Source organism: Bombus impatiens, unplaced genomic scaffold (assembly GCF_000188095.3).
Source record: "Bombus impatiens unplaced genomic scaffold, BIMP_2.2 scf_0036, whole genome shotgun sequence".
Lineage (NCBI taxonomy): Eukaryota > Metazoa > Arthropoda > Insecta > Hymenoptera > Apidae > Bombus > Bombus impatiens.
The window spans coordinates 1060895-1085426 of record NT_176455.1 but is presented as its reverse complement, the minus strand read 5'-3'; the positions used below and the strand labels follow the sequence as shown (position 1 = coordinate 1085426).

At 35.6% G+C, this 24532-nt stretch overlaps 1 protein-coding gene across 8 annotated transcripts in view; it reads left to right on the top strand.

Annotated features, from left to right (window-relative positions):
* The window catches only part of LOC100741085 (prominin-like protein), a 68386-nt gene extending 45286 nt beyond the window's left edge, over window positions 1-23100 (top strand). The window contains exons 2-17 of one of the 8 annotated variants that reach the window (XM_024369838.2): window positions 9993-10260; window positions 10815-11167; window positions 12158-12279; window positions 12365-12388; window positions 12846-12854; window positions 13499-13791; window positions 14042-14191; window positions 14274-14489; window positions 14658-15213; window positions 15634-15792; window positions 15883-16004; window positions 17226-17276; window positions 18712-18876; window positions 19681-19770; window positions 21493-21612; window positions 22193-23100. In XM_024369838.2, the coding sequence (XP_024225606.1) occupies window positions 9993-10260; window positions 10815-11167; window positions 12158-12279; window positions 12365-12388; window positions 12846-12854; window positions 13499-13791; window positions 14042-14191; window positions 14274-14489; window positions 14658-15213; window positions 15634-15792; window positions 15883-16004; window positions 17226-17276; window positions 18712-18876; window positions 19681-19770; window positions 21493-21612; window positions 22193-22205 (2711 nt within the window). In that variant the 3' untranslated portion in view covers window positions 22206-23100. Of the gene's footprint in view, window positions 1-9992; window positions 10261-10814; window positions 11168-12157; window positions 12280-12364; window positions 12389-12845; window positions 12855-13498; window positions 13792-14041; window positions 14192-14273; window positions 14490-14657; window positions 15214-15633; window positions 15793-15882; window positions 16005-17225; window positions 17277-18711; window positions 18877-19680; window positions 19771-20860; window positions 20918-21492; window positions 21613-22192 lie in introns of those variants that run through there. The other 7 variants (XR_002947302.1, XM_012388660.3, XM_024369843.2 and 4 more) reach the window with 7 other exon arrangements.
* Window positions 23101-24532: the final 1432 nt, after the last annotated feature.

Below are 24532 nucleotides of genomic sequence, written 5' to 3'. Positions count from 1 at the left end.
CGTTATCGCATAAGAGAATGGTAAAAGAATGCTTTTCCACATGGTCTGCTAGATGACAGATAACATTAGACAATTCTAAACTTGGATTTATCGTCTTACAGCGTTATGCAATACTTGTAGCACTTCACCTGGAGCTTTATTGGCTTCCTTGATACAAGTACACCCCTTTTTTCCTATACGCATCACGCTTCCCTGATCGTGTAACAGAAAACCATTGCCTTTGTCTCGTTCTCCAATTCAATCTCTTTATATCCACGATTAAAAAAAGAAACGCTAAAAATAATTAATTACAAGGAAGAATAGACTCCTGAGTTTATAGCTTCCTTTCTTTACTTTTTTCCGTTGCTTTTCTTTTCATTTAAACTTGCCACAACTCACCGACTACTCGAACGTTCCTCCACGTCCTAGGATCACGTTTCCTTTTCGGACAATATACCGGAAACTTGGACCAGACCACTGTCCTCTTCGTAACATGTCAGTCTCACCTCAAACCTTCCGTGTATTCAACAACCGAAACAACGTGGAATTTCGAACATCGTCAGCTAACACATTTACTTTATCTACAAAATGATAGAAATTTATTGACAGAACGTGAGAAACTAATTTGCTTCTTATCATTTCATTAAGAAGGCAATCGTTCGTCTTTTTTTAACTATTTTTTATTACCTTTTAAGTTTATTTAAAAAATCATTAGAATTTCGCAATTTGTTTGATGCTCAAAATTTGCCAAAGAAGTTGGACCAAGTTGGACTAGCGTTATGAAACGAATTAATTTTTTCAAACCTGTTTAAGAGCTTTCGTCGTCTAAAAATGTTTGCAAATATTTAATCCATCCTTTATGGTAAATTTTAATCTAAGCTATGTTGAGAAGAATTATACCTTTGAAAAAAAGTGTAAAAATGTTTCGTAAAAAAGTATTGCTATCTCTCGTAGATTGAGAACCACTGTATTTCGATTTCTGCTACGAATTATTGCAACATCTTCACATTTCCACGATTGTTTAAAATACTCGAAACGAAAGTTCGGGAGAAAGATTGCAGTTCTAACAAAAAATGATGAATTGCAAATGTATCGATTGTTCCACTAATTATCTCCGATTTCTCATCTTCTCCATTTGTTCACACCTTCCCTAAAAGCGTACATCTTAAAGCTTCCTTTCGATTTATTCGACATTCATCGATCGATAATGTCGCTTAATCGCGAGTCGCGAGAAGAATAATTTGCAAGAAATTAAGCGGCGATTTACTTTAATCGCAACGTCGATGAAGATTTCTCCTAACGACTCGAGCACCCGTTTGCACGTTGAATAGTCTTGTTTCATAAACGAAGGCGCGCCGCGGAAAAACAAAACGAAAAGGGGGCGAAAGCTGCGTGACAAGACTAGAAGCGGAAGTGTCTTGGGGTTTTTAGTCAGGGAGGAAAGCGCGAACCACTTTGTCCTCGAAAATAATGAGATGTGTGTCTAGCGGACCTTGGAAAAACGAAGCAAAGGGAAAAGAACGACGCGAACTCGAGTTACAAATCATGTGGATCCTCTTCAATGGACTTTTTTCTTCACTGCCGTCCCTCGTAATTTATCACAAAGATATTTCGTTACCCTGGTATATCGAATTTCTTGTCTGTAAATGAAAAACGCTATCGTTAAATGAAAAAGTAATTGAAGCAGCAATTTTTATATCACCAGACTTGTTTTTTATTTAGTTTCTGGATTAAGTACACAGTGACTGAAAAAAGTGTTCGAACACTTGTAGAAACATTTTACAAATATACCAGGTGCGTTGTATGGTACATTTTGAAATTATATTGGGAGACTCGAGTAACATGATTATCTTGGTACAGTTTAAAACAAATCGGAAAGTTTATAAAATGTATGAAGGTTTATAAAGGTTTCGCGGGAATGTCAAATTCTGAGTTTAACATTTTTTTTATATGCTCCTGCGTGTGCTCTTTATCACTGATGAAATTTTCTGATTTTCTATTGAAAATTACATTAATAAACGTAATATTCAGTGGAATCACGTTTAACATTCATTATATGTTCTAGATAATTATTCATGCTGTATTTTCATTTTTTATTACATATATTAGTAATATTTGTCTATTAAAAATTTCATAATTTTTATATACATTTTCAGATTCGTTTCATATTATACCAACATAATCATAACAAGTGTATTTCGTTATGATGCTGATGAAACTTGAAAATGTTTAGTATAAGAGACATGATATATTCATAAAGGTCTACATGCCATAATACTTTTTATTCCTTTATTTTATATGTTTTTTTTTTTTATTTTATTTTCGCAACATAATCACGACAGTGCTAGCGAGATTCAAAATGTTTCTCACAGCACATATACGTGTAATATGAACATAAAAGTTTCCTATGGTAAGTGTTCAAATACTTTCGATAGCCGGTGTATAATTCTTTGTAAGTTTGCGATGAGCTAATAAATCGATAACATCGCGTATCAACGAGCAACCAAGTGGAAATATTCGATGAAAATACATGCTGTACCAATATTTACCGTACTGAAAGTTAATGGATTTCTTCATTACAGTAATAGCGATCGCCTCCTTTGGGATTACAGGAAGGAAGGTTCGGATAATAACGTGAAAAGCGACTCGGTTGGGCGGATTTAAAACCGTTTTCCCTTGTTTTTCGTTGCTTCTTTAATACACTGTGAAACAGCCTTGACTCTTAATTGTACTGGAAACCTTCATACCTCAATCGTTTTCTTGGTACGGTAGAACTTCAGCTACCAAAACATAGATTAATACAACAGTGTGTTATCTTTTTCTATTTCATCGAAAATCTTTCTTTCAAAACTTTTCGTGCCATGATCTTAGAATAGAATTTCCAATGATATTTGAAAAAAGGATGCGCGTGGACGACCAAACATACCATGGACTTTATTTTAAACTACCAATTTTTGTAAATTATTACGTTTCAGATATTAGGCTACTCGGATAAGCTCCACAGTATCAATGTTCGTAAAATATCAATTTCATCTAACACTGAAATATCAATTTAACAAAATTAAGTTGAAAATAAACGATCGAATTCATTCGAAATCCAGGTTATTATCTATCAATGTTTATTATTTAAACAGCGCGCGTTAAGATTAGCTCGCAGAATTTTATGCAAATTATGTTTTAGAACGTAATTAAGAAAATAGAACCTAGATGGGAAATCGTTTTACATACAATTCCTCGCTCTAGTTATAATTAATTTAATCTACTTTCGTTGATAAGATAAAAAGTAAATATTCAAGATAAGAAGTTTCGCGTTCGAAACTTTCGTCAAGATAAAGAAGATAAGTTGATTATTAAAATGCGAGGAATACTTTGATTAGATATTTGAATTAGATTTCTTAATTAGACTATCTTCGTCTTTTACGTGTTCAAGCGTTTCATCAGAAAGCTGATCTTCCGCTAACGTTGCTGGTTAGTCCTCGTGCATCGTTGTGAACCGGAAATCGACTGAGCACGGAGGTCGAGGTTTTCTCGTGTTACAAAGCCATGGTTACGGCATCGTGTAATGGTATTAAGTACACGAGAAATGACAAATAAAAATTATCAACCACAAACAATCGAACATTTTTCCGATTTGTCAAACAAAAATATCAAATTCAAACGTTAATATATTTCATCATTACCAGATTTGGAGTTGTCGAAATAAATATTTTTTTAGTAGTCTAATTGTAAAACGAATTCATCGTTTATTATAGAAATCTTAATTGTGTAATTTTAACCTTATTCGTCATTATCTTAATTTATAAATATCCTTCGTACACATAATTAGTATTTGATTGATATAAAATCGATAATCTATCGTTATTGAAGGAGAGCAAATTCTTGTTTATCGCAAGAATTTCATTTCGCTAATTTTAATCTTCCTCGTTGTTTTTCCAATATAAAAATATCCCTCGTGTATATAATTGGCAAATGATTAATATAAAAATCTATTGTAGTGAATAATAAAGAAGGTGGGTCAAAGAACTGCGGTTGGAAAATCCTTTGAATAATTAAGGAAGGGCATTACAGTCAGGTGAACGCTCGTTGCACCGGTGCAACAGACTCACTGTCGTCCAGGGTTTCGATCGATTTCCCAGTCATTGACCTCCACCGTGATTATGCTAATACCCTATCGTAGGTTCCTATCGTGATCTTTTATAACATCTACATTACCAACCATAAGCATGAAAACAAAAAACAATTTAATCTTTTTCCACAGCTTTTATCTTCTGGTTATTATTTTGCAATTTTTCAAATGTTTTTCTAGTTATTATTATAAATCAAATGTTTCAAAAGTATCATAGCTCGGTGTAACTGAGCTGTCTATTAGAATTTTCTGTTTTTCCTCTGTTTTCCCTTTCTTCTTCGTGTTTCTCTTTATTTCGAAATAATCAACGAAGGAAACATTTGTACAAATTTACGGCAAATAGTATTTTTCTTTTATCTTCGTTTCTTCTTAATTCGCAGAGTTTAAGATGTTTCGATAAATTAAAAATTTTATGCGAAGTGGATTTCGTCGAAGCAAGCGTCTTGCGATGGAAACTGGACTTCCTTTAAATTCACTCTGCTTCCTTTCGCCAGTGAAGAGGATTTCAATGCGGTTTTGCTTAACAGATTACACAGGAGCCTTCGAGAGACGTACTAATTTATCAAACAGCTCGGCTTTTTCGAAAGTTGGTGGATAGCGGACAGCAAAAGTATGAAAAGGATCCACAGGCGATACAAATGTCCACTATCTTGGAAGTTACGGCGATACCGGTAACACAGCCAAAACACGCGAAGGGAAAAGTAGCTAAAACGTGTCGTGAATAAACACCGCTTTCGTACAACTTTTCCTTTACGCAAGGAAGGATGAGAAATATTAAAGGAATCCATTCTTTATGTCTTAAGAGATGAATTTTGGTATTTCTATCTCGCGAATCGTGTAGAAAAGGAAGTATTTGTGGAGGAACGTAGAAAAATAGACTTCAGAAGTGGATGTGCAATGTTGCCCATAAACAAAGCTGAGTCAAGACACTTACTCGTTACATTTGTTTGAAAACTGGAAGGAATTTTATTTTATTTTATGTTTTAGATCATATAGGTACATTGTTACAAATACCAGACATGCATTTCAAAAGTGATACTATTCAAAGAATTTTTTTAGAAATATTGAGGAACTATTTGGTAATGTGCAAAAAATTATTTGCTGAATATATAATGTTAGGAAATAAAGGAATAAATCCTGGAAAACAAATATTAGTTTTGTAATTTTTCATTTAGATTTTTAAAAAACCTATCACAAGATGTATTTGTTTCAGTGAAATTTTCTTTACAAAAAATCTTGTATTTATCGATAGATATTAAACTCTGCTCGGGGCATAAATATTCTAAACTTTATAATTTCACACATTTTTTAAATATTTATCGCCAGATACTTGACTCAATGAAATTCACTTTGTAAAAGATCCTTATCAAAATACCATGAACTCTATTTAGGAATTAACAAAGAAAAAAGAGGATACTAATTGCTATAAGTTTCTTAATGTTTAAAAATGCGTTCATTTATGATGGTTTTATACGTCGCAAACTTTCAACGGAAACACACATCGTCGACTATTCCCCCAGGAACGATTGCAAGAACAAGCACTTCCCTGCGTTCCCCTGATACAAACTCGCATATAAAAGCGTTAACGACGCTCTTACTGCTCGCGCTATTATCACTCACTATCACTGACTAGCTCTCTGTCCCACAATTCGTAGAATTGGTTCGCACTGACCTCCACTAAATTGCCCTGTTCACCACTGAATCTCTTTTCCGTCAGACGTTGAAACAATCTAACCGAGGTTTTTCAATTTTCGTAGATGAAAATCATCGTGAAAAATACGTATAAAAGATGTATGGATAATTTAACCAAAAGAATTATTCAACCAGGAAAAAGCGAACACGTAGTAACAGTGGTTGCAAGCTTTCATTCCAACATTTGTTCGCTAAATAGGATTAACAGAACCGTAAAAAACTAATCAAAAGTTTGTCGCAAAATATCTACAGCGGTGTGAACAATTTTTCGCAACTTCTCTTTACGTTACAACAGATAAAGAAATAAAAAGACATTTGCATACGTTCAGGGCTTTTTCATGTACGATTATGTTAATTATCATGTATGATATATCATCATAGAAAATACTATTCCTCGGTAACTTTGAGCTTCTCGACATCATTAACAAGGTGTGAAAAAATTTTCAGAAATAATTCGATTGGTGGATATATTGGTAGATAGCTCACAATTGGTTCTATTTGGCCTTTGATGCAGAATAATTCTCTACCATACAGTGGAAGTAGAAAGCAGATCATTCTCATTGTTATTGTTGAAAAAATACAAAGTATAGCTAACATGACGAAAAACGGAAAAAATACGAATATTAGTGTTCGCTTTTTAATGATTTCTCATCGATAAAAAGGCAAAACACTGCAATCACTACTATGTATATTTCTTTAGCTATGGTAACACGAAGAGAAGTATACTTTTTTGCACTGCTGTAGGGATTTTAGGAAAAAATTTTGTTTAATCTTTTACGGCCCGGTTAATTTTATTTAGCGTTTAAATGTTGGAATGGAAGCTCGCAACGAGTGTAACTGTGTTTATTTTTTTCCAGTTGAATAATTCTTTTGGATAAATTTTCCCGATTGGATGCACCGCAGTGGAAAATATTTCGTTGCGACCGATTAAACTTCGAGTTCGACTCTGTAAATTAAAATCAACTAGCCGCAGAATGAAAAAATGAATGAACTGCTGCTCGAGCCACGAATTACATGGCTCGTTTCGATCTGACAAAATGCCCCACTTTTCAAGATATTTAAACATTACTCTCCTGTATCGATATTGTTACTATATCGCAGGGATAATATTTCTTCGAATAAAATACCAAATTTTTTATTCCCACAGTGCATCACACGTGCAAATAATAAAGAGCTGTAGCTGTTGTTTTTTATTTTTAATTTCATCGCAAATAAAATATATAAAATGTTAGATACGAATATTATTAACGTTTTACTAGGCTGCCGAGTTTTATATAAATTCATATTTTTGCGAATACAGTGTCCATACGAGCGTATGAATAATACAGGAAATTCAATTTAACATAGTAACATATAAATATTATAAAATATAGATAATAATAGTATGATATAATATAATAATATCGTTTTAATTGACATGATACTTTAAGCATATCCGTCGTCGTTGTTAGGGACATGTTACACGGCGAATTATTGCCTTTCATATCTGAACTAGGAATCAAAAAGATAATTTTTCAACAAGACAATGCTCCTATTCATCTAGCTGCCACGATAAATATGTAGTTTCAAGATTTCGGAATAAAACCACTACCATGGTCAGCATTAAGTCCTAATCTGAGCCCAAACGAGAATCCGTGGGGAATTCTAGCAAAAAATGCTTCATGGATCGAGAGAAGCCAGCTACAGAAAATATCGTTGAATCTAAAAAAAGGATAAAATCCGTGTGGGCGGATATTCAACACGAAGCTTCACATAAGTTTGTGTATAGTATACCTGACAGATGTAATCAAAGATAAAGGAAAATCCAAGAATCTATTTTTCAGAGGAAATTTAATTTTTTCCACACTTTGAAAGAGGAACATTCTTGTTCCTTGTATCTTCGGTTTTTTTCTATAATATGAAATTGCATAAACCATTTCGTCAACTTTTGTTTCAATATTACGAAAAATCTAAAATATACAAATATAATGATATAAAAATCTAAGAATAGAGTTGAGTTTATATTTATTCGCTGTGTGTGTGTGTGTGTGTGTGTGTGTGTGTGTGTTGTACGCAATATTTTACAATATTAATTTCGTTGGTCGGAAATAGAAAAAGTGAAACGAAGATTTATATTTGGTATGGAGATTCGAGGTAATCGGCTAGTAAAACGCCAGGAACAATTCGTATGCAAAAGGAACCCTTATCAATACGTCGGTACTAGTTTCTAAACGTAGTGCATCGCAAAGTTACTGGTGCAAGCTGCCGCTTGGCATATCGAGGAATCACGCGAATTCATGTGCACCGGTGGATTTATTGCGGTCGTAGTCTCCGCAAAAGCTGCATGAAACGGTTTAACCTGACCATGCCGTGCATTCGATTCTAACAGTACATGTTCAAGGCGACATGTCGTAGTAACTGGACGATTGCATTCGTGGCAGATTATCTTTCTTATTTTTACGAATGCAACTGGAGAAATGAAAATAAAAATAGAGATTTATTTCACTCAGTGAACATATCATAATGACCGTTTTATTTGGAATATTTTATATGTTTTTATGTAATAATATGCATTCTCTTCATATGTGCAGCTTCAAGTTTCCTGTAATTACATAAACATTCGCCAAGATGCTTGTCAATTGTGTCGTGGAAAATTTTCTTCCTATTCCTCGTCTTTCTTCAAAATTTGAAAATATTTCAAACTCGCAGAAACACATTTCTAGAATATCCACTTGCGGAATCTTTTCACGAATTTACTGTATTTACTTATATGAAACATTTTAAGATTTCGCTAGCATCGTAACGAGATGCGACTATATATCGATAGTATTTGAAACCAATCTGAAAATATACGGACAAATACACAAGATATGAAATGCTAAATCGAATAGATAAAAAATAGTAAAATAAAGCTACATTCCACAAAATTCACAAGTTTCCCCTTTCCTTCGAAATTGATTTTTTAAAGACAAGCTTAGAGAAACAAAGAGACAGATTTTTTATTAACAAAAGCTAAGCTTCTAGGGATACATGGATTTCTTTCGAACGGTTATACTAATCGTTTGACGAATGCGTGTTGCGCAGGATAACCTTGACGGTCATGTGTGTCCTGTAGAATGTCTACCGCATGGCGCATCGGAAAATCAATGCAGCGGTCCACGGGTCTTAATCCATCGCCGACCGGTCATCGACGTTTGATCCATTTTTCCCAGGAGTAACTAGGAAATAAATTTCCCTCCCTCCGTTCTCATTACGTTCACCCTTCGACCTGGCAACCCTTCCTGACCTACGTCCTACATCCGACCGTGTCCTCGTTTTCTCCGTTGTTCTCGCCCTAAAAAGCGGTATCGGGGTTGCAGATGGAAAATATGCTCTTTAATGTCTGTTCTCCGCTGCTCCTCCTGCTCCTCTTCTCTTCCCTTTCACCGATTGTTCGTTCCTTCCGTGCTTCACCTTTTCTTTTTTTTTTCTTCGTCAATGACGCGCTATTTTTAAACTAGCATAATGTGCAACGATCTTCGTGTAAAAAATAATTTTAGGTATATAACCGGGTGTCCTATTTAACTCTGCCATGCCTGGTTACTCTGTTATTTGAGATGATAGAAAAAATATATTTGCGACAGAAATCGTACGGTATCGAAAGGGCATACCGTGCCTTTTTTCTTTTTTTAATCTCGCTATGATCTTAAAATATCCTGTACAGGTGACATTTAAAAATTTTTTTATTACATATTCTTGTAGCTGACATTCAGCCTTTTTCGAAACAAATTCGTGTCTTCTACCTTATCCACTATCGACATATAAATTTTAAGATTCTCTGTTAAAGTCATCAGTCTTTGAAATTCTAAACTTTTAAATAATTAGAAATAACAACTTTTAAAATATTTTTAATCGTTAAGTAACAATAACTCTACTTGTTACTCTCCGTACTTCAATTTTCCTTCCCTAAAAATATTTATACAGAATACCAAAAATAAAGCGGTCGTTACGATGGTTTAGTGGGTGGAACAAATTTCCAGCTGGGTTTCCATTTTTCCAACTGTATTTATAAAAATAAGAAATTGCAGAAATGAATACTCGGTCTAATGATCTTCTTTATAAAAAATTATTATATATGATGTTTTGAAACAAATTAAAATAAGAGGTTTTAGAACAAAATCTGTTATTGCTGGATATTTAGCTCTACCAACGTGACAATGATCTTCCTTTGTTGCAGGAATGTTCACTGTTGTGGATGGTGTACCAACGTTCCAGTATTCTTTGGCCCAATGGAAAATAGTCGCGACACATTACGGTGGATTGGCTGGCCTAACGTTCGTTGGACTTCTCCTGGCTGCGATTTTACCCTGCGTAGGCTTGTTCTTCTGTTGCTGCAGGTGTGCTGGTCATTGTGGCGCCAGAAGTCAACCCTTTGACAAGAAACACGATCATTGTAGGAAAGTGATGCTGAGCATGGTGCTCATTGCGGTCGCTACTATTATTCTGTAAGTACTTCTTTTTCTTACGATTTATTTTAATCAGACTATATATTCAGAAAAAGTTTCTACACGTAAAAATATTCAAGATATAGTCTTCACGATACTTAATGGATGAAATAAATCTTCGTAAAAATATGGATTTCCACGAATATCCACGATTTAATTTCAATTACTCCCCATTTTCAAATAATATCGCATTACACGGTAACAAACATTAAATAAGTTAAATGGATTTTCGATAATGAGGATTACTCTCGAGTTTTCAGTTAATCATTGACCCAAATAAATAGTCGAACGATATTTCCTCTCATTAATCCCTCTCCAATTTGCAAATTTAAAATAAATTGATATATATACTTATTTCCTTTTATATTTGGCCAATATGCATTTCAAAGGAATGTTCAAACGAATATCCGTATCAATAAATAATGTATCGACAAAAAGATAAATACATCCAATCAAGAGTAATGGAAGCGAACCCAATCGAGAGAGCTTTCCAATTTGTTTATTCCCTCGATAAAAGACAACACGACGAAGCCACGGTTCGATGTAACTTTCAGGTTTGGCGTGGTTTGCGCCTTTGTAACAAACGAGTACATGCAGGATGGGACCAAGGAGTTTCCTAACAATGTGAAAATCAGCCTGAAAGACGTGAAGCTGTATCTGAGCAGCACAAAGGAGGCGATCGATAATCTTCTCAAGACTAATTTCGACGAGCTGGAAATTAATCTGAACAACATCCTTCAGGCCAGCGGTAGAATCGTCACTGAACAACTCGCTGAATACTCCCACGCGGTCTCGTTGACTAATCTAAGCGACATTGTCGCTGGCCTGGAGTCCATTAAAGAGGACCTGAAGATCATGCAGACCATCACCCGCGATCTAAGGACCAACGCTAGTCAACTGGACATCGGTACGGATTCCTCTGATATCATAGATATTAGAGAAATCTCAATAGAGAATTCTATTGTTGATATTTAATTTTTTGTAGTATTCTAGGAAATTCGTGTTGGAAATTTCATTTATATGTTTTTGGTGCCAGAAATCTTCTCGATTTTTATTTAATGACCTTGCCGTTCTAGGGAATTATTACTCGAGATATTGTTTATTTTCTTGATGTGAGAAGTTTCCTCGGTTCTTATCTGAATAATGACTTTTCAGAAATTTTTATTCAAAAATTGTAATCTTGATACCGGACGTTTTTTTTATCTTTATCTAATCGTTGGAATATCGATAATATCCCGAGTACTTCAATTACAATCGTACAATCCTATTTATAAATATTAAAACATCTGTTGACCTCGTTTAAAACATGATGATCGATCCAAATTGTATTTGTACAAGATAACGAATTTAAATTGGAATTGTAAGAATTGAAGATGAACGAAATAGCCAAGTTTATAATCATTTGCAACGTGCGTTTAAATAACAATATATAAAATATGATAGATTATAGTAGAAAAAATATAACACGTTATAAATATCATAGACACAACAGATATCTTACCAATTACAATATTAATACAAATATCGTAGAAAATTTAATAATACGAATATCAAAATTAACTAAATCACAACCGCGATATACAGTAGACATAATTAAAGAAATTTATTACATTATATAATTGATGGAATTATTATTAGCATAGCGAACATGTGAATTCTTTACAGTTTAAACTTCCAAATTCTAAATATTTCAATACTTCCCGGGTAATTTATTCGGATCATATGAAATTCTATACAATCTAAACTTCCAAATGAATCGACAATTCTCAAAGATTTTAATAATTTCCTATTAATATGGTCAGATCTGCCCTTGTTTCCCTATAAGCGTTTCAATACTTAACAAAGGTGTGAATATTTTAATAGAACGATATCTTAGCAAACTTTGTATTCGTTCCAGTTGTACGAGGTGTTAAAAACAATCTCCTTCACACGCTCGCGGCTTGCAAGACGCAAAATTGCAAACAGGTGCTGCATGATTACAAAGTGAATCAAATGTCGGTTCAAGTGGAATTCGACAAGGTATTCTCCGCTTTTGTTGCATCTGTTCGTCAATCGTCATTTTTCGTCATGCATCTAATTTTCTTTTTTCTTTACATGCATACAGTACATGGACCGATACTTCCCGAAGGTATGATGATTATTATAAAATCCACTATTACTCGTTCGGTTTATTCACATTAAACCGCGATAGAAGTTGTGACATCATTTCTGCATCGATTCGATAGTAATACACTACTTTCTTTTGTCTTTTACTTTCTAATTTATTTATTTACCTATTTATTTATTTATCTTTTGTCTCGCTGATACTGTAACTTTATACAAAAAGGAAAATGAATCTTAATAAACCTGTCCGATTTGCTTGTGTTTCTGTACTAATCAAGTAGTAGACCAATGGAAATTAGACAATCATTTTTCTGTTTTCATATAATAATAATTTTAGTAAAAGTAAAACTGAGCGATGTTACTATACATTTAGCGGTCTAGCAGACGTAGTTTGTTTTCTTAATCTTATGGATGTCCAGCCATTGGTTTACGAATAGAATTATTGTGTAAACTTATCTGATTCCATGCTTACCACCAAATAGCTTCAGTCTGTAAGTCATAAGCTAAAGCATGATCAACTTTCGATTATGTGTAAACGTTCGATATGTGTATCGTTAATTGACAACCTCTGTTAAGTGTGTGACGTCTAGAATGATTTCGAATTATTGTCCTTACTTTAAACCTAGCCACGAGGAAAGGAGACTTACATTTTTTAGAAACAACTCATATTTAATTAAGCGTGTAACACACACGGAAAATGTCTAGAAGGAATGAAACGTTTCCCATTTTGCACTGAGTTTTCTCTTACTACGTTTTTCTGAATTGAAACCTGTCGAACACATCTTAAACGTACTTTGTTTCCAGCTGAGCACTTTATGCATTCCGTCAGTCTGCTACAAAGAGCTTTTAAGAGACTTGATACATTTCAATGCACTTTTCAGTTACACACTCTCTTTCTCTCTTTCTCTCTTTCTCTCTCTTTTTCTCTAACATACCGTTAACATTAACATACCTGGGGATTGGCCATTTAAATAGACACAAGCATGACACTCTCCATATCGATACTCTGACTGTTCTACAATGTTCTCATTTAATGTGTCATCTCAGGCGTAATCGTTCTTTTTCCGATAGATACGAACAATCTTATTTTTATTTTGATCATTTATATCGAACGATCGTACATGATTTTTTCCAGTTGCCAAACGTCACATCCGCTTTGAACAACATCACGATGCTGATGAAAGGCAACATCGTGTCGGAAGTGAGCCAGGGCAAAGAGTCGTTCTTGAAGATTCAGAAAGACATTCAACACGCTGTGAACCAGACCATTCCTGTCGTGAGCGCGAGTATTAGAAGAGTCAGCGTACATATGGATGCTTTGGCGAAGAATATGACAGTGCTCCTTGATAGGATAGGTGTTGAGATAAACGAGGACATGAAGGGTGTAGATCATGCATGGAAGCACGTGGATCAGTATATACCGTACAGGTGAGAAACAATGAAAAACATTTTATTTGTATTGTACATTTCGTCCGAGTCGTTTCTGCCCTCCTCGAATATTTGCATATTTCTGTTCTATTTTGTTCGAGTATTTGAACATTTCTATTATATCTTATCCCAATATGTGAATATTTCTCTCTGAAAAATACTCAAATATTCGGTATAGATTAGTTATTCCCCCCCCCTCTTTCTCTCTCTCTCTCTCTCTCTCTCTCTCTAACATGTGTATTTTTTCCAGATACTATCTTGGTCTTGGAATATCAGGAATTCTACTAACAGTTTTAATGTGTCTGACTTTCGGTCTCTTCTGTGGCATTTGCGGAAAGCGACCTGATGGATATGGGGACGATTGCTGTAACAAAGGATCTGGGGCACGATTTCTTATGATGTAAGCTTTTAAAAACATTGCTAAAATTGTTGTATCATTTGGTGATTCGAGATATCGGTAACATTTTGCGGAATTTTTCCAGGGCTGTTTGGATAATTTTCCTCTTAACGAGCGTTCTAATGGTGATAACCGTAGCACACATGGTCATTGGTGTTCTTGTTCAAAGAGCTGTATGTGAACCTTTGAAGAATCCGCAGGATAATAGGATGTTCGCCCTAGTTGATGAAATTGTGCAAATCAAAAAGAAGCTGTATCCACAGAATCCTAATGCTGACGTGAATATGAGCTACATAATCACGTAAGTGTATAGTAAAAAATTATTAAAAAATTATTAAAAAATTATTAAAAAATTATGAAGATTATAAAAGATTATCTACGATCGAAGATGCTTATTAACCGCTATTTGCATTTCCCCGTCTCTCACATTACCAAAGATAAAAACAGTTCCATTGTTTCTTCATGACAGACACTGCCATCGAAACGAAACATTGTACAATGTACTGAAGGTAGGCAACATCTTCGACATAGGCTCGTTACGCGAATACGCCGGCCGTTACGACATCAACAACACAATCCAACAATTACGACGCAAAATCAGTCTCTCACCTGGTGTGGTGATCCTCACGGATAGTGCAAAGTCGAAATTAAACGACCTTGCGCAAAGTGGTCTCAGTGACATCAAGTTCTATCAGTATGTGGAGATCCTCGCAGATAATATCACGAACATCAACCTGGAACATCTAGCGAAACAACTGTTGGATGTGTCAGCTGAATTGCCCAAGGGGCAAGAGGACATTCGTGTCAGTTTGGAGAAAAACGCAATGGATCTGGCATATTATCATGACCAGTTGGTGAAACCCATGGGAATGCTTAGCGAACAGTTGGTTACAAAGGCTGTGACACTCGAGGAGAAGATAAAGTTTAACCACAGTTCGATGGCAGAAGCTATTCATAATCTGGTTAACGAAGTGACGAAGGCGCAGCAGTTTTTAAATAAAGACGGGCCAGAATACGTGCAACAAGTAGGTTTTAAATATCTCTTCGTCAATTAAAATTACTAACAATATTTGGAAAGACATTAAAGTTGACGGATATCCGCGAAAAAATATGGAAGAATATCATTCAGCTTTAGAATAAGCTCGTGGAAAGAGAAAGTATTGAAGCATTTTTCATTAAAAGATGGATAGACTTCTAAATTTATAATCACATATTGTCCATCATCAAATATTAAGTTTTTTACTTTGTTAAAAGTAGACATCTTAAGAATCTTAAGCATTTTCAGAATAATCACAGTGATAGTGTAGGAAATGAAAGTACACAGTATAACTGAACAATTATTTATTTTTATCTTTTAAGTTACAATCAAATGTAGGAAATATTTCAAAATATTTAGATAGTAATTTCAAAGTAACTGCGTCACAATTCGCTTTTTTTTATTATAGCTGGCAACCAAATTTGGAAACGCTTTCCTTCGTCAAGTTGACGACTTCCTCGAGCTAGTTATCCGTCACGCGCTGATGGACGTAGGAAGATGTGCTCCAGTCTCCAACGCGTATAATGCAACGCTAGTCGCAGGATGCAACCGGGTTCTAGATCCATTCGTAAGCAATTGATCAACTTTTTTCTGTATATAATCATTCTTATAAATTGCAAAAATTACAATGTATCATACTTCTACTCGTAATCCACAGAATGGTTTCTGGGTGAGTGTGGGCTGGTGTCTAATTCTCTTCATCCCAACCATAGTACTTTGCGTGAAACTGAGCGCGCTGTACCAAAAATCGGATCCCTATCCAGGACCTCTAGTCGAAGCGTAAGTTTCTCTCATTCTATATCGTTCAAACCCAATTAATAGATTCAACGCTATTAAATGTTTCCAAAATATAATTAGATATCCGGTGCATGTCGATTTTAAATTCCCAAACTGTCCTTTGTTGTGAGATCGGGATTATTTCATATCATTCGTTAAATCGAAAAGGAACAGAAGAAATTGCAGTTCGTTCAAAAATTTAGTTTAGGGATAACCAATTGGCTTGATTATTCCGAAGAAATATTAGGAAAATTAGAAACAACAATACATCCACTTGAAAACAATCGCTTCTATGATTTTCTTCGCTAATTTCTGGCCAGCAGATTCTGAGCACCCTCTATGTAGAAAGTGTTGACAGCCTTCTGTCTCAGTCTGGTAGTTAATCGAGCTTCCATATTATCCTCAGCATGCACATATTCGCGCTTGCGATATCTTTCTTATCGATATTTTCTACTCGGCATGAACCATCCTACCACTTTGTTTAGCGAGTCTCAAAATTGCATCGCCAATTCTCAAATCGATACGCGTTATTCCTTGTAAGCTCACCGCCTTTATTCTCAATTCTATCTCGGTGTGTCGTGAGCTATCAACTAATCGTTTTCTGATTTTTGTCGCGTTTATCGTACATGTCTTCTTTTCGCAAGAACGTATCACGAAAGAGGAGAATAATAATGTTTGGCTCAAAAACTCTGTCCTTCGTGAAAATTATTCGATCGTCCGATATCTTCAATATATTTCTAAATTTATTGTTCTATATTTTTCTGACTAATTACCTACATAAAAAAGTCTAGATTTACCTTGCAAATTAACTAAATACATAAATAGTTTGAAGTTTATGAATTCTTAGGCCGATAATTTCAATTTATACGTCGAAGAGCTAAGAATCGCTGTGATGTACTTAAGTGAGTCCATCTGCATTTATTATTATAAAAAATTATATATATTTTGTCGAACCGTGAAAACATATCGAGTAATTGTCAGACTAATGGGATAATATTTTCAAAATTTGAAATACATAACTAAGTACGAATTCTCAAAATCTTGACTTGCACCTTACATCACTATGATTTTCAGCCCGCGTACTTCCATGTTAATTTGTAAATTTATATAAGACGATCGAATTTTCTTCATTGTACCAATGCAGTAGTTCATATTAAATTAAAAGTAGCTGTCTAATGTGTGGAATGGTTGTTGGAATCTAACCGCTAACACGCTCCGTTCCAGTGAATATTTGTATGACGCGTACGCAGACAGGGATAACATACCCCTTACTCAGTAAGTATACAACAAGAACAGCCAAGTTGCTCGCATGTTGAATTATGTTGATCGTATAGCACGTGAATCCTTCATTAACGCTGTGAACACAATATATTTGTTCATTTCACGTTCCACTACTCTTCACGCGCCAACTTAAGATATTTCGCGATCAGAAAGACACAGTGTACTGGGGGAAATCGTGTAGTGATTTGATTGATTAGAACGATTTTACCCTTTGTCTGCATGATTAGTTCTAACACGACGAGCACTCTAGCTAACGTATTGTGGAATCAGAATTATTTCCTTGAAGAAACTAATTGTAGAGGGAAAAGGAAAATTTAGAACCTTTCTAAAAAACGGTTCTATATATATGTGATAAATATATATATTTCAAATGATCTTTTTACTCAATTACTATCTATTTAAAATTTTTTAAGGGTCATTATAATTATTAATTTAAACGTTGCTAATGTTAAAACGTTAGAACTGAAACTTGTAATACAATTTACTCAATTCGTTATTCCCTCTTGTGGATCCTTTTTCCAGAAAGTCTCTCAATTGTTAAAACAACAAAATTCTGTGATCTATACGCAGTATGACACTAAATGCAGATCCCACAATATCGTTTCAATTACATAGGTATAAAATCTTTAAAATATATAGTTAATCATCTGCTACTTGAACTTTGATACCTTCTCGACTTTCTTGTATCACATGTATTATATTACGTAATATGTAAACTGAACATGTTTGTGCATTTATAGGAAAATTAACAGATGTAGAAATACACATTACTTATGACATGCAAAAATACATATATAAAATATCCAGAGTACGAATATATGAAATATTCAGAAAGATACAACATTCAAAGTGCATTAGATATTATAAATATACACATAAAACTTATCCAAAGGATATTAAAGGTATCCTCTGCTTAACTTCCATCTTTACAATTGCATTCACAAATGAAATTTGCATATAAGCATGTACATTATTAAGCATATACAAACATTGAAGTATATAAAATTTGCATATACATCTGCAGTCGACTAAACAAACATGTAAGTCAGTGATTCAACATTTTATCATCCCTAATATATTATGTGAATCAGTCAAGAAGGTGTTAAACATTTAATGTATCTTAATATACTAACGCTCTCGCGTTTTTCGGAGCTTTTAACTAGTCGTGTGAAAAATGGAATTTTTCTTTCTTACACACAAACACATACGCACACACACACGCGCATACATACATACACACAGGAACATATGTACGAGTTTAGTGGCGTGGCAGCTAGCCCTTTGTCTCGTGTACCAAAGCTACTTAGGAGATTAATGATACACGTAACACGCAGAAACAGCTTAGCAAAATAGTACACTCTCTAACTCGCATGACGAGTACCCCGGAGACCCGTGATTTATTCTACTGAAACGTTCATTTTCCTTGCAGTGTTCACGACAAGAAATACGTGTCGCACAGCAGAGACCCTTACGCAAAGTACGAAAGCTACGATGGTCCAGCAGGTGGATACAGCGAACGAGAGAGAGTCCCGGAAGCGCATCAGAGCACGTCCCACTATCATCATTATTCCAGATACTCTGACGTAGCGCCGAAGTAAGTGTTGGAACAAGTCACTTCGGATCTGTCGGTCGTAAACTTCTTGAAGCGAGAGCATTATTCCTCCTTCGTGAGATAAAGCACCTTGAAAAAAATTATATTGAGAGATAGCTTGGCTGTACCATAGCGTCGTTTTGGGAACACACTGAATGTGTGATTTATTTCTTTATCGTATGAGGATCACAGCAGGAAAGCGTGATAAGTATATTTTTGTTGGTTTTTTAATTTTATCCGTTAAGTTCAACGACGCGAGTCTTCTAAAAATAAGCGATGAATTAGGAGAATTTCATGGAAGCCAAACACACGTTTATTAAGTCAAAAAATATTTCTGTCCATTTTCTGATTTTACCTGGTAGGTTCAAGCATGTAAAGCTTTTTAAAAATAGCTGGTAAATTGGCCGAATTCGTTAGAGTTCTTTAGAGAGACGCTGTGTTCCAAAACGAAGTTCAGTCTACGGCTTTATCGGGGAATATTTCGAAGACAGGCGCTTGTTTGAAAGAATAGTGCTGCCGCTTTAAGGTTCTCTTTTTCTATTCATTTCGGATCGTCATCTTGCATTATTTGAATGAAGATGGAATGGAAAAGAAAATAAAAGTCTATTAGTGTTATCCATATCTAGCGAAGCGAAGAATGCGTTCTTGGGGGTTGTCAGAAACCTCTAGGGGTTGTTTCTCGCGAGTATCGCGAGCTACCACGCTCTTGAACGATTCTGGATTCAATAGGTGTCTTTTTGTTTGAGATCGACGATTTTCTCCTTTCATTTCTCCGGTTCACTAGTTCATCTCTGGTTTATTTTACAGTTCCACCCCCACGTGGCGAAGCCACGAACATACCGCCCCCTCCAAAACAGAACCTCACAATAAAGTCTTTAGCATATCCGTAGAAACGCAGTAAGTCTTGCAAAACATCCAATTTGGACCGAGCAAAAATCTTAAACACAGCTTTCTGTGACACGTTACGCAATTTTCTTCTTATTTTACTTACAAACTTATTGTTCTCTCGGTTCCTGTATCTCGGCGCCTGATCTCTCACCATCACCGATCTTTCATTTATCTCTCTTTCTTTCGTTTCCTTTTTCTCGTTTCCCTACATCGGTGAGCAGGGTTCCCACTCATCGCGCGAAATTCTTTTTCTCACCTTTTTTGTTTTCATCGATTCTTCCGAACCGCTCGATTTAACTCGAGGATGGGATCAAGCTCTCTGTATAGAAACTCGCACGATACTTGTTCAGGTCAGTGGCGATATTTCAAATTTCAATAGTCCCAATGTAGTTGTTTGTAAGTACTTGTCGAGCCACGTACGACTCGAATTGTATATTCCCTATTTCTCTCCCTACTTGTAAATCGAAACGGACAAAGAAAACATTTTACCGATGTCCCGTCTCTTGTACTTTGTATGATAACCTACTCATAGATAAAGTATCTCGTCTTTTCCCGCATCGTATTGCTCTACCACCAACCATCGAAGATGTATGAATTGCATGATCTACCTTGTACAGTATTTATCATTGATGAATCGAACATCTTGAAAGGGTCAAGTAGCTTCATATGAATGTAAAAGATTGAGTATTTAAAATCACTTAGAATCACTTGGAATTATACAGTTTAGAAATTATTAGAAGTATCTACTTGATTCATTCAATAACTTTGGTAAATTAAAATAAATGAATAAAATAAATTTTATTCATCCATTTATGTTGCTATAAATTTTACTTTTATCGAATAAAATATATCGTTCACTCTTGTTGAGTATTTGTAAAGGGTTCGAGCGTATCTTGTTAGATTCAGCGCGGTCCGATCCATATCATAAATAATGATACTGTTATCGAAATGAAAAAAAAAAAGGAAAGAAAGACAGAAACCTATAAAAGTATCGTTGTGAGGTGCAGAATGTTGTTGACACCATGCAAGTTATTCTTGATCCCGTCCATACATCTCATGGAACCCCGTTGGTCACGCTTTTTTTCCCGGTTATTTCCAGGTGAGTGGGAACCTTGCGGGGGGGCAACTTCTCGCGTCTCTCGATACGCCTCTGCACGTAAGTCGCAAGACAGATTGTTATCAATTGTGTCTCCGTACTTCTCGTTTTCCTTAGTTCGTTCTTTTTGTTCAACTTGTTTGCGTCGCAAGCAAATAGCTTCGCTAGAGCTTTTGCAGGAATAAATAAAGAAAAAAAAAAAAAGAAATTGTGTCAGGTTGTTGGTGATCGTGATGATCGAATAAAGTGACTCGCGTGGTATCAGTGTTATACCTACACCGCCATTGCCACAATCAGTCCAATCGTGTTCGATAAAACATACGTATACAAGGATTTTTAAACGAGCATGCGTAAAAGTATTATTACAAATTCGAGTCACTTTTCTTTTCTTTATTTCACAGGAGAATCACGGTATATAAAATTTACTTTGATTTCGCTTCAGCAGCTTCGTCATTCGTTTGTTCGCTAAGGCATACGTACGCTATGGCAAAAGATAACTCTCTTCGAGAATATCTTTTATTTTTCCTTTTTTTTTTGTGCTCGTTATTCGACACGTTTGACGAAGAATAGAGAGTAAGCTACATTATTCGAATTTCTCCTGCGTGGTTTTGCTGATCGAAGAGGTATTTTTTCAGAAATTGTGACTTCCCTAATGGTGGTCCTCCTGGATACCAACCAGCTGCTGCTGCCGCTCCTCCTCCGCTTAGCACGGAATACGAGCGACCGCCTCCCTATTATTATTATCCTGGGCCAGGGTGAGTTGTGCTGCAGTTTTTAGTACTTCAATATTCACAGACGTGCGTTTCAAATAATCCATACTAATTGGTACGCCATGAATGTTCATGCAGATTCATAATTTTCTGATCATGACTAAAGAAATCGAGTCTAGATAGAAATTTACAAACACGCACTTTACTTTGGATATATATGAAGGCCACAGGTAAAGAATATGATCAATCGCATTTCCTGTCTTCTATGAAAGCGCAATTTTAAAATTCAATATATGTTGTGAACCAATAAAAACTACCTTCTCTCTTAACTTTGGCATTATATGTATTTTTATCATCTTCCTAAACATTTAGAAAAATGAATCTATCATATTTTTCCTATGTGGTCTTCACATATTTTTACGTACTATGTGTATTGCGTGCATATTTTCTATACGCGTTTGAGTACTTCGAATCGCTGTATATCGTATTAGTCACTCGCATCATGACAGAAAGCAAAATTTATGATATACTCGATATTAAATTTATATTAAATCGACATCAATGTAAGAATGCTAAACCTTCTACTAAGAAAGTGTATAAAAGATGCTTTCCTAATGATTTTCAGGGACACAAATTAGGAAACAAGTGCCGTGGCATGCACAAAAGTAGCGCTGAGTAGCGTGGCTACCCACAGTCTCACCCGCAGTTACAAAAGGACACTCAAAAAGAAAGAGAAATCCGGATGCAAGCGAGACTATGTCTAATTTGTAGCGTTCCTGTTTGAGCGTGCCACGGACCGTGCGAACGGCGAAATCAATTAAAGACCAAGTTTGATACACAGACTGAGGTAGGCTAAATGGATCCTTCGGCGAGCCGCAAGTAGTGTGATCAATGTGTGCGATTCGTTTCGTTTAGTATTATTTTTTAGACATCGTGCGTATCACGAGAAAAACGTTACATTATATCCAATACTACTCTTTTTTTCTTTTTGCCGTCTACAGTTACTCTCTTTTTTGTTTTGATAGCGCTTGGACGTTTTTTTCCTACCTTGTTTCTCGTTTTCTTTTTTTATTTCATTACTCGCTTTATCTTTGTATTATTATTATTTTTTCTTTTTTTTATTATGAGACGAACTGTAATGAAGCGATGATTTTCATCGTATGTGCTGTGTTAATCGTTGGACAATCGATTTCTAACACGACTGATTATATATCGTTTACCACCGTTCTTTTTGTTTTTTTCTGCGATATTTCTTCCATCAAATGCCATCGTGACCAAGGTCTTTTCTACTATTATCATCGATCCGCCTTCGAGATTCGCGCGTGTTGTGTCACACGCCGAAATTAATCCTTAACTCTCGAAAGCGCATCGATTATTATACGTTTTATCGTTGCTTGAGAGGAATCCTGAAACTCTGCAAGGAAATTTTTCTGTGAAACCCTTAGTTCACCTCGGATGTTCAGTTCCTAATTATAAATACACAGGATTGAAATCATCGTCTGCATTAACCAGTATTAATATTAAAAAAAAAAACGTTCATTATTGTGCCTCCCTTGTTGACCCACTGGCGTACGCTTCTCTTTCACTGAACAATCTCTCTTCGTTCAGAAATTAGCGAACGTGTATATAACATTCAGCCGCTTGTGTCTTATGAATTTTCACCGTCTTTTACGTGAACTGCCTACCAAGGAACAACAACTAAGTACACAGAATGACTATGATGACAAATGGCCCTGCGCCAACACGTGGATGAGCCGTCGTATAAAAAGGAACACGTGCGATCGATTCGAGCATGAGTCACTTATTTCTACGTTTATTATAATTAATCATATTATTATATAAAATTATGAAGATATCATAAGTTCGATTAACTAATTTCTCCAAAGCAAGCACAAGTTAGAGTATATTGCACGAGATATTACTGTACTCGACGACTTCCAAACTGTGTTAGATCATTCGCAGCAAGGAGCGTACATGGAGATTCGTTCATGAAATTCTGTTCGACTCTGAACGACACTGCCCACTTGAACGAGTCGCGTTCAACAAGAAAATTCACGTAGAACATCGAATCCTCGGGTTACATCGATCGCACACTTTCCTTGTAACGAAATATTCGCGAAGATTTCTCGCAATCTCGAGCACTTAACAACGCCATATTTAAATGCCAAACGACACTCTTTAAAACGTGGACCGTGGATATCGAACGTATACGCTGCTGGTTCGAATTCTACGGTCCACGTATCCTCGATCTTGCTGGATCGCTCGTAGATATAAGAAAATCCCGGAACCAACTTCCTCTTGGTCACACGCCGGAACCGCTCGTTCCACGATGACGGAAGTTAGTTTCATTGCAAGATCACCGCTGCAAAATACTCTATGTACATGGTTCTTAAGTAGACGTTTTTTCTTACTATTAACTTTACCGTGTAATTTACCGATCTAAGCTCCTAGACATTTCCACGTCGCATAGAGAGGTTGTACGCGTGTTCATTCATGTGTCTACGCGACGACGAAATGTCTTGACGAACATATGCAACATCCGTACAGTACTTCGATCGTGAAGGATGAACCTTTCTTCGTGGAAGTTGTCACTCCCATTTTAGAGAAGCTCGTTCTTCTACTCTGTAAGTTAGAGGCTGCTTAGGGGACGGTGAAACCTCCCGCCAAATGAAAGTCTTTTTGAAAGCTCTGTAGTACGATTAGAATAATTAACTCTTTGCAGTTCAGTAATCTCTAGACTACAGATATTTATACATTTATGAGATATTCGAAGATATCCGGAATTTGGAATTTAAAAATGTTCGGAATGCATGTTCATAGTCTGTAGAGATACACAGAATATCGAAAGGCTTCCATTGCGACTAAAATTTCTTCCTCAGAACTCGTCAACGCGAACACTGAGAACTACACGTGACGCCAGCGCGGCGTCATCAGTGGTCAACGTGTCGACACTTGTCACGTGAAA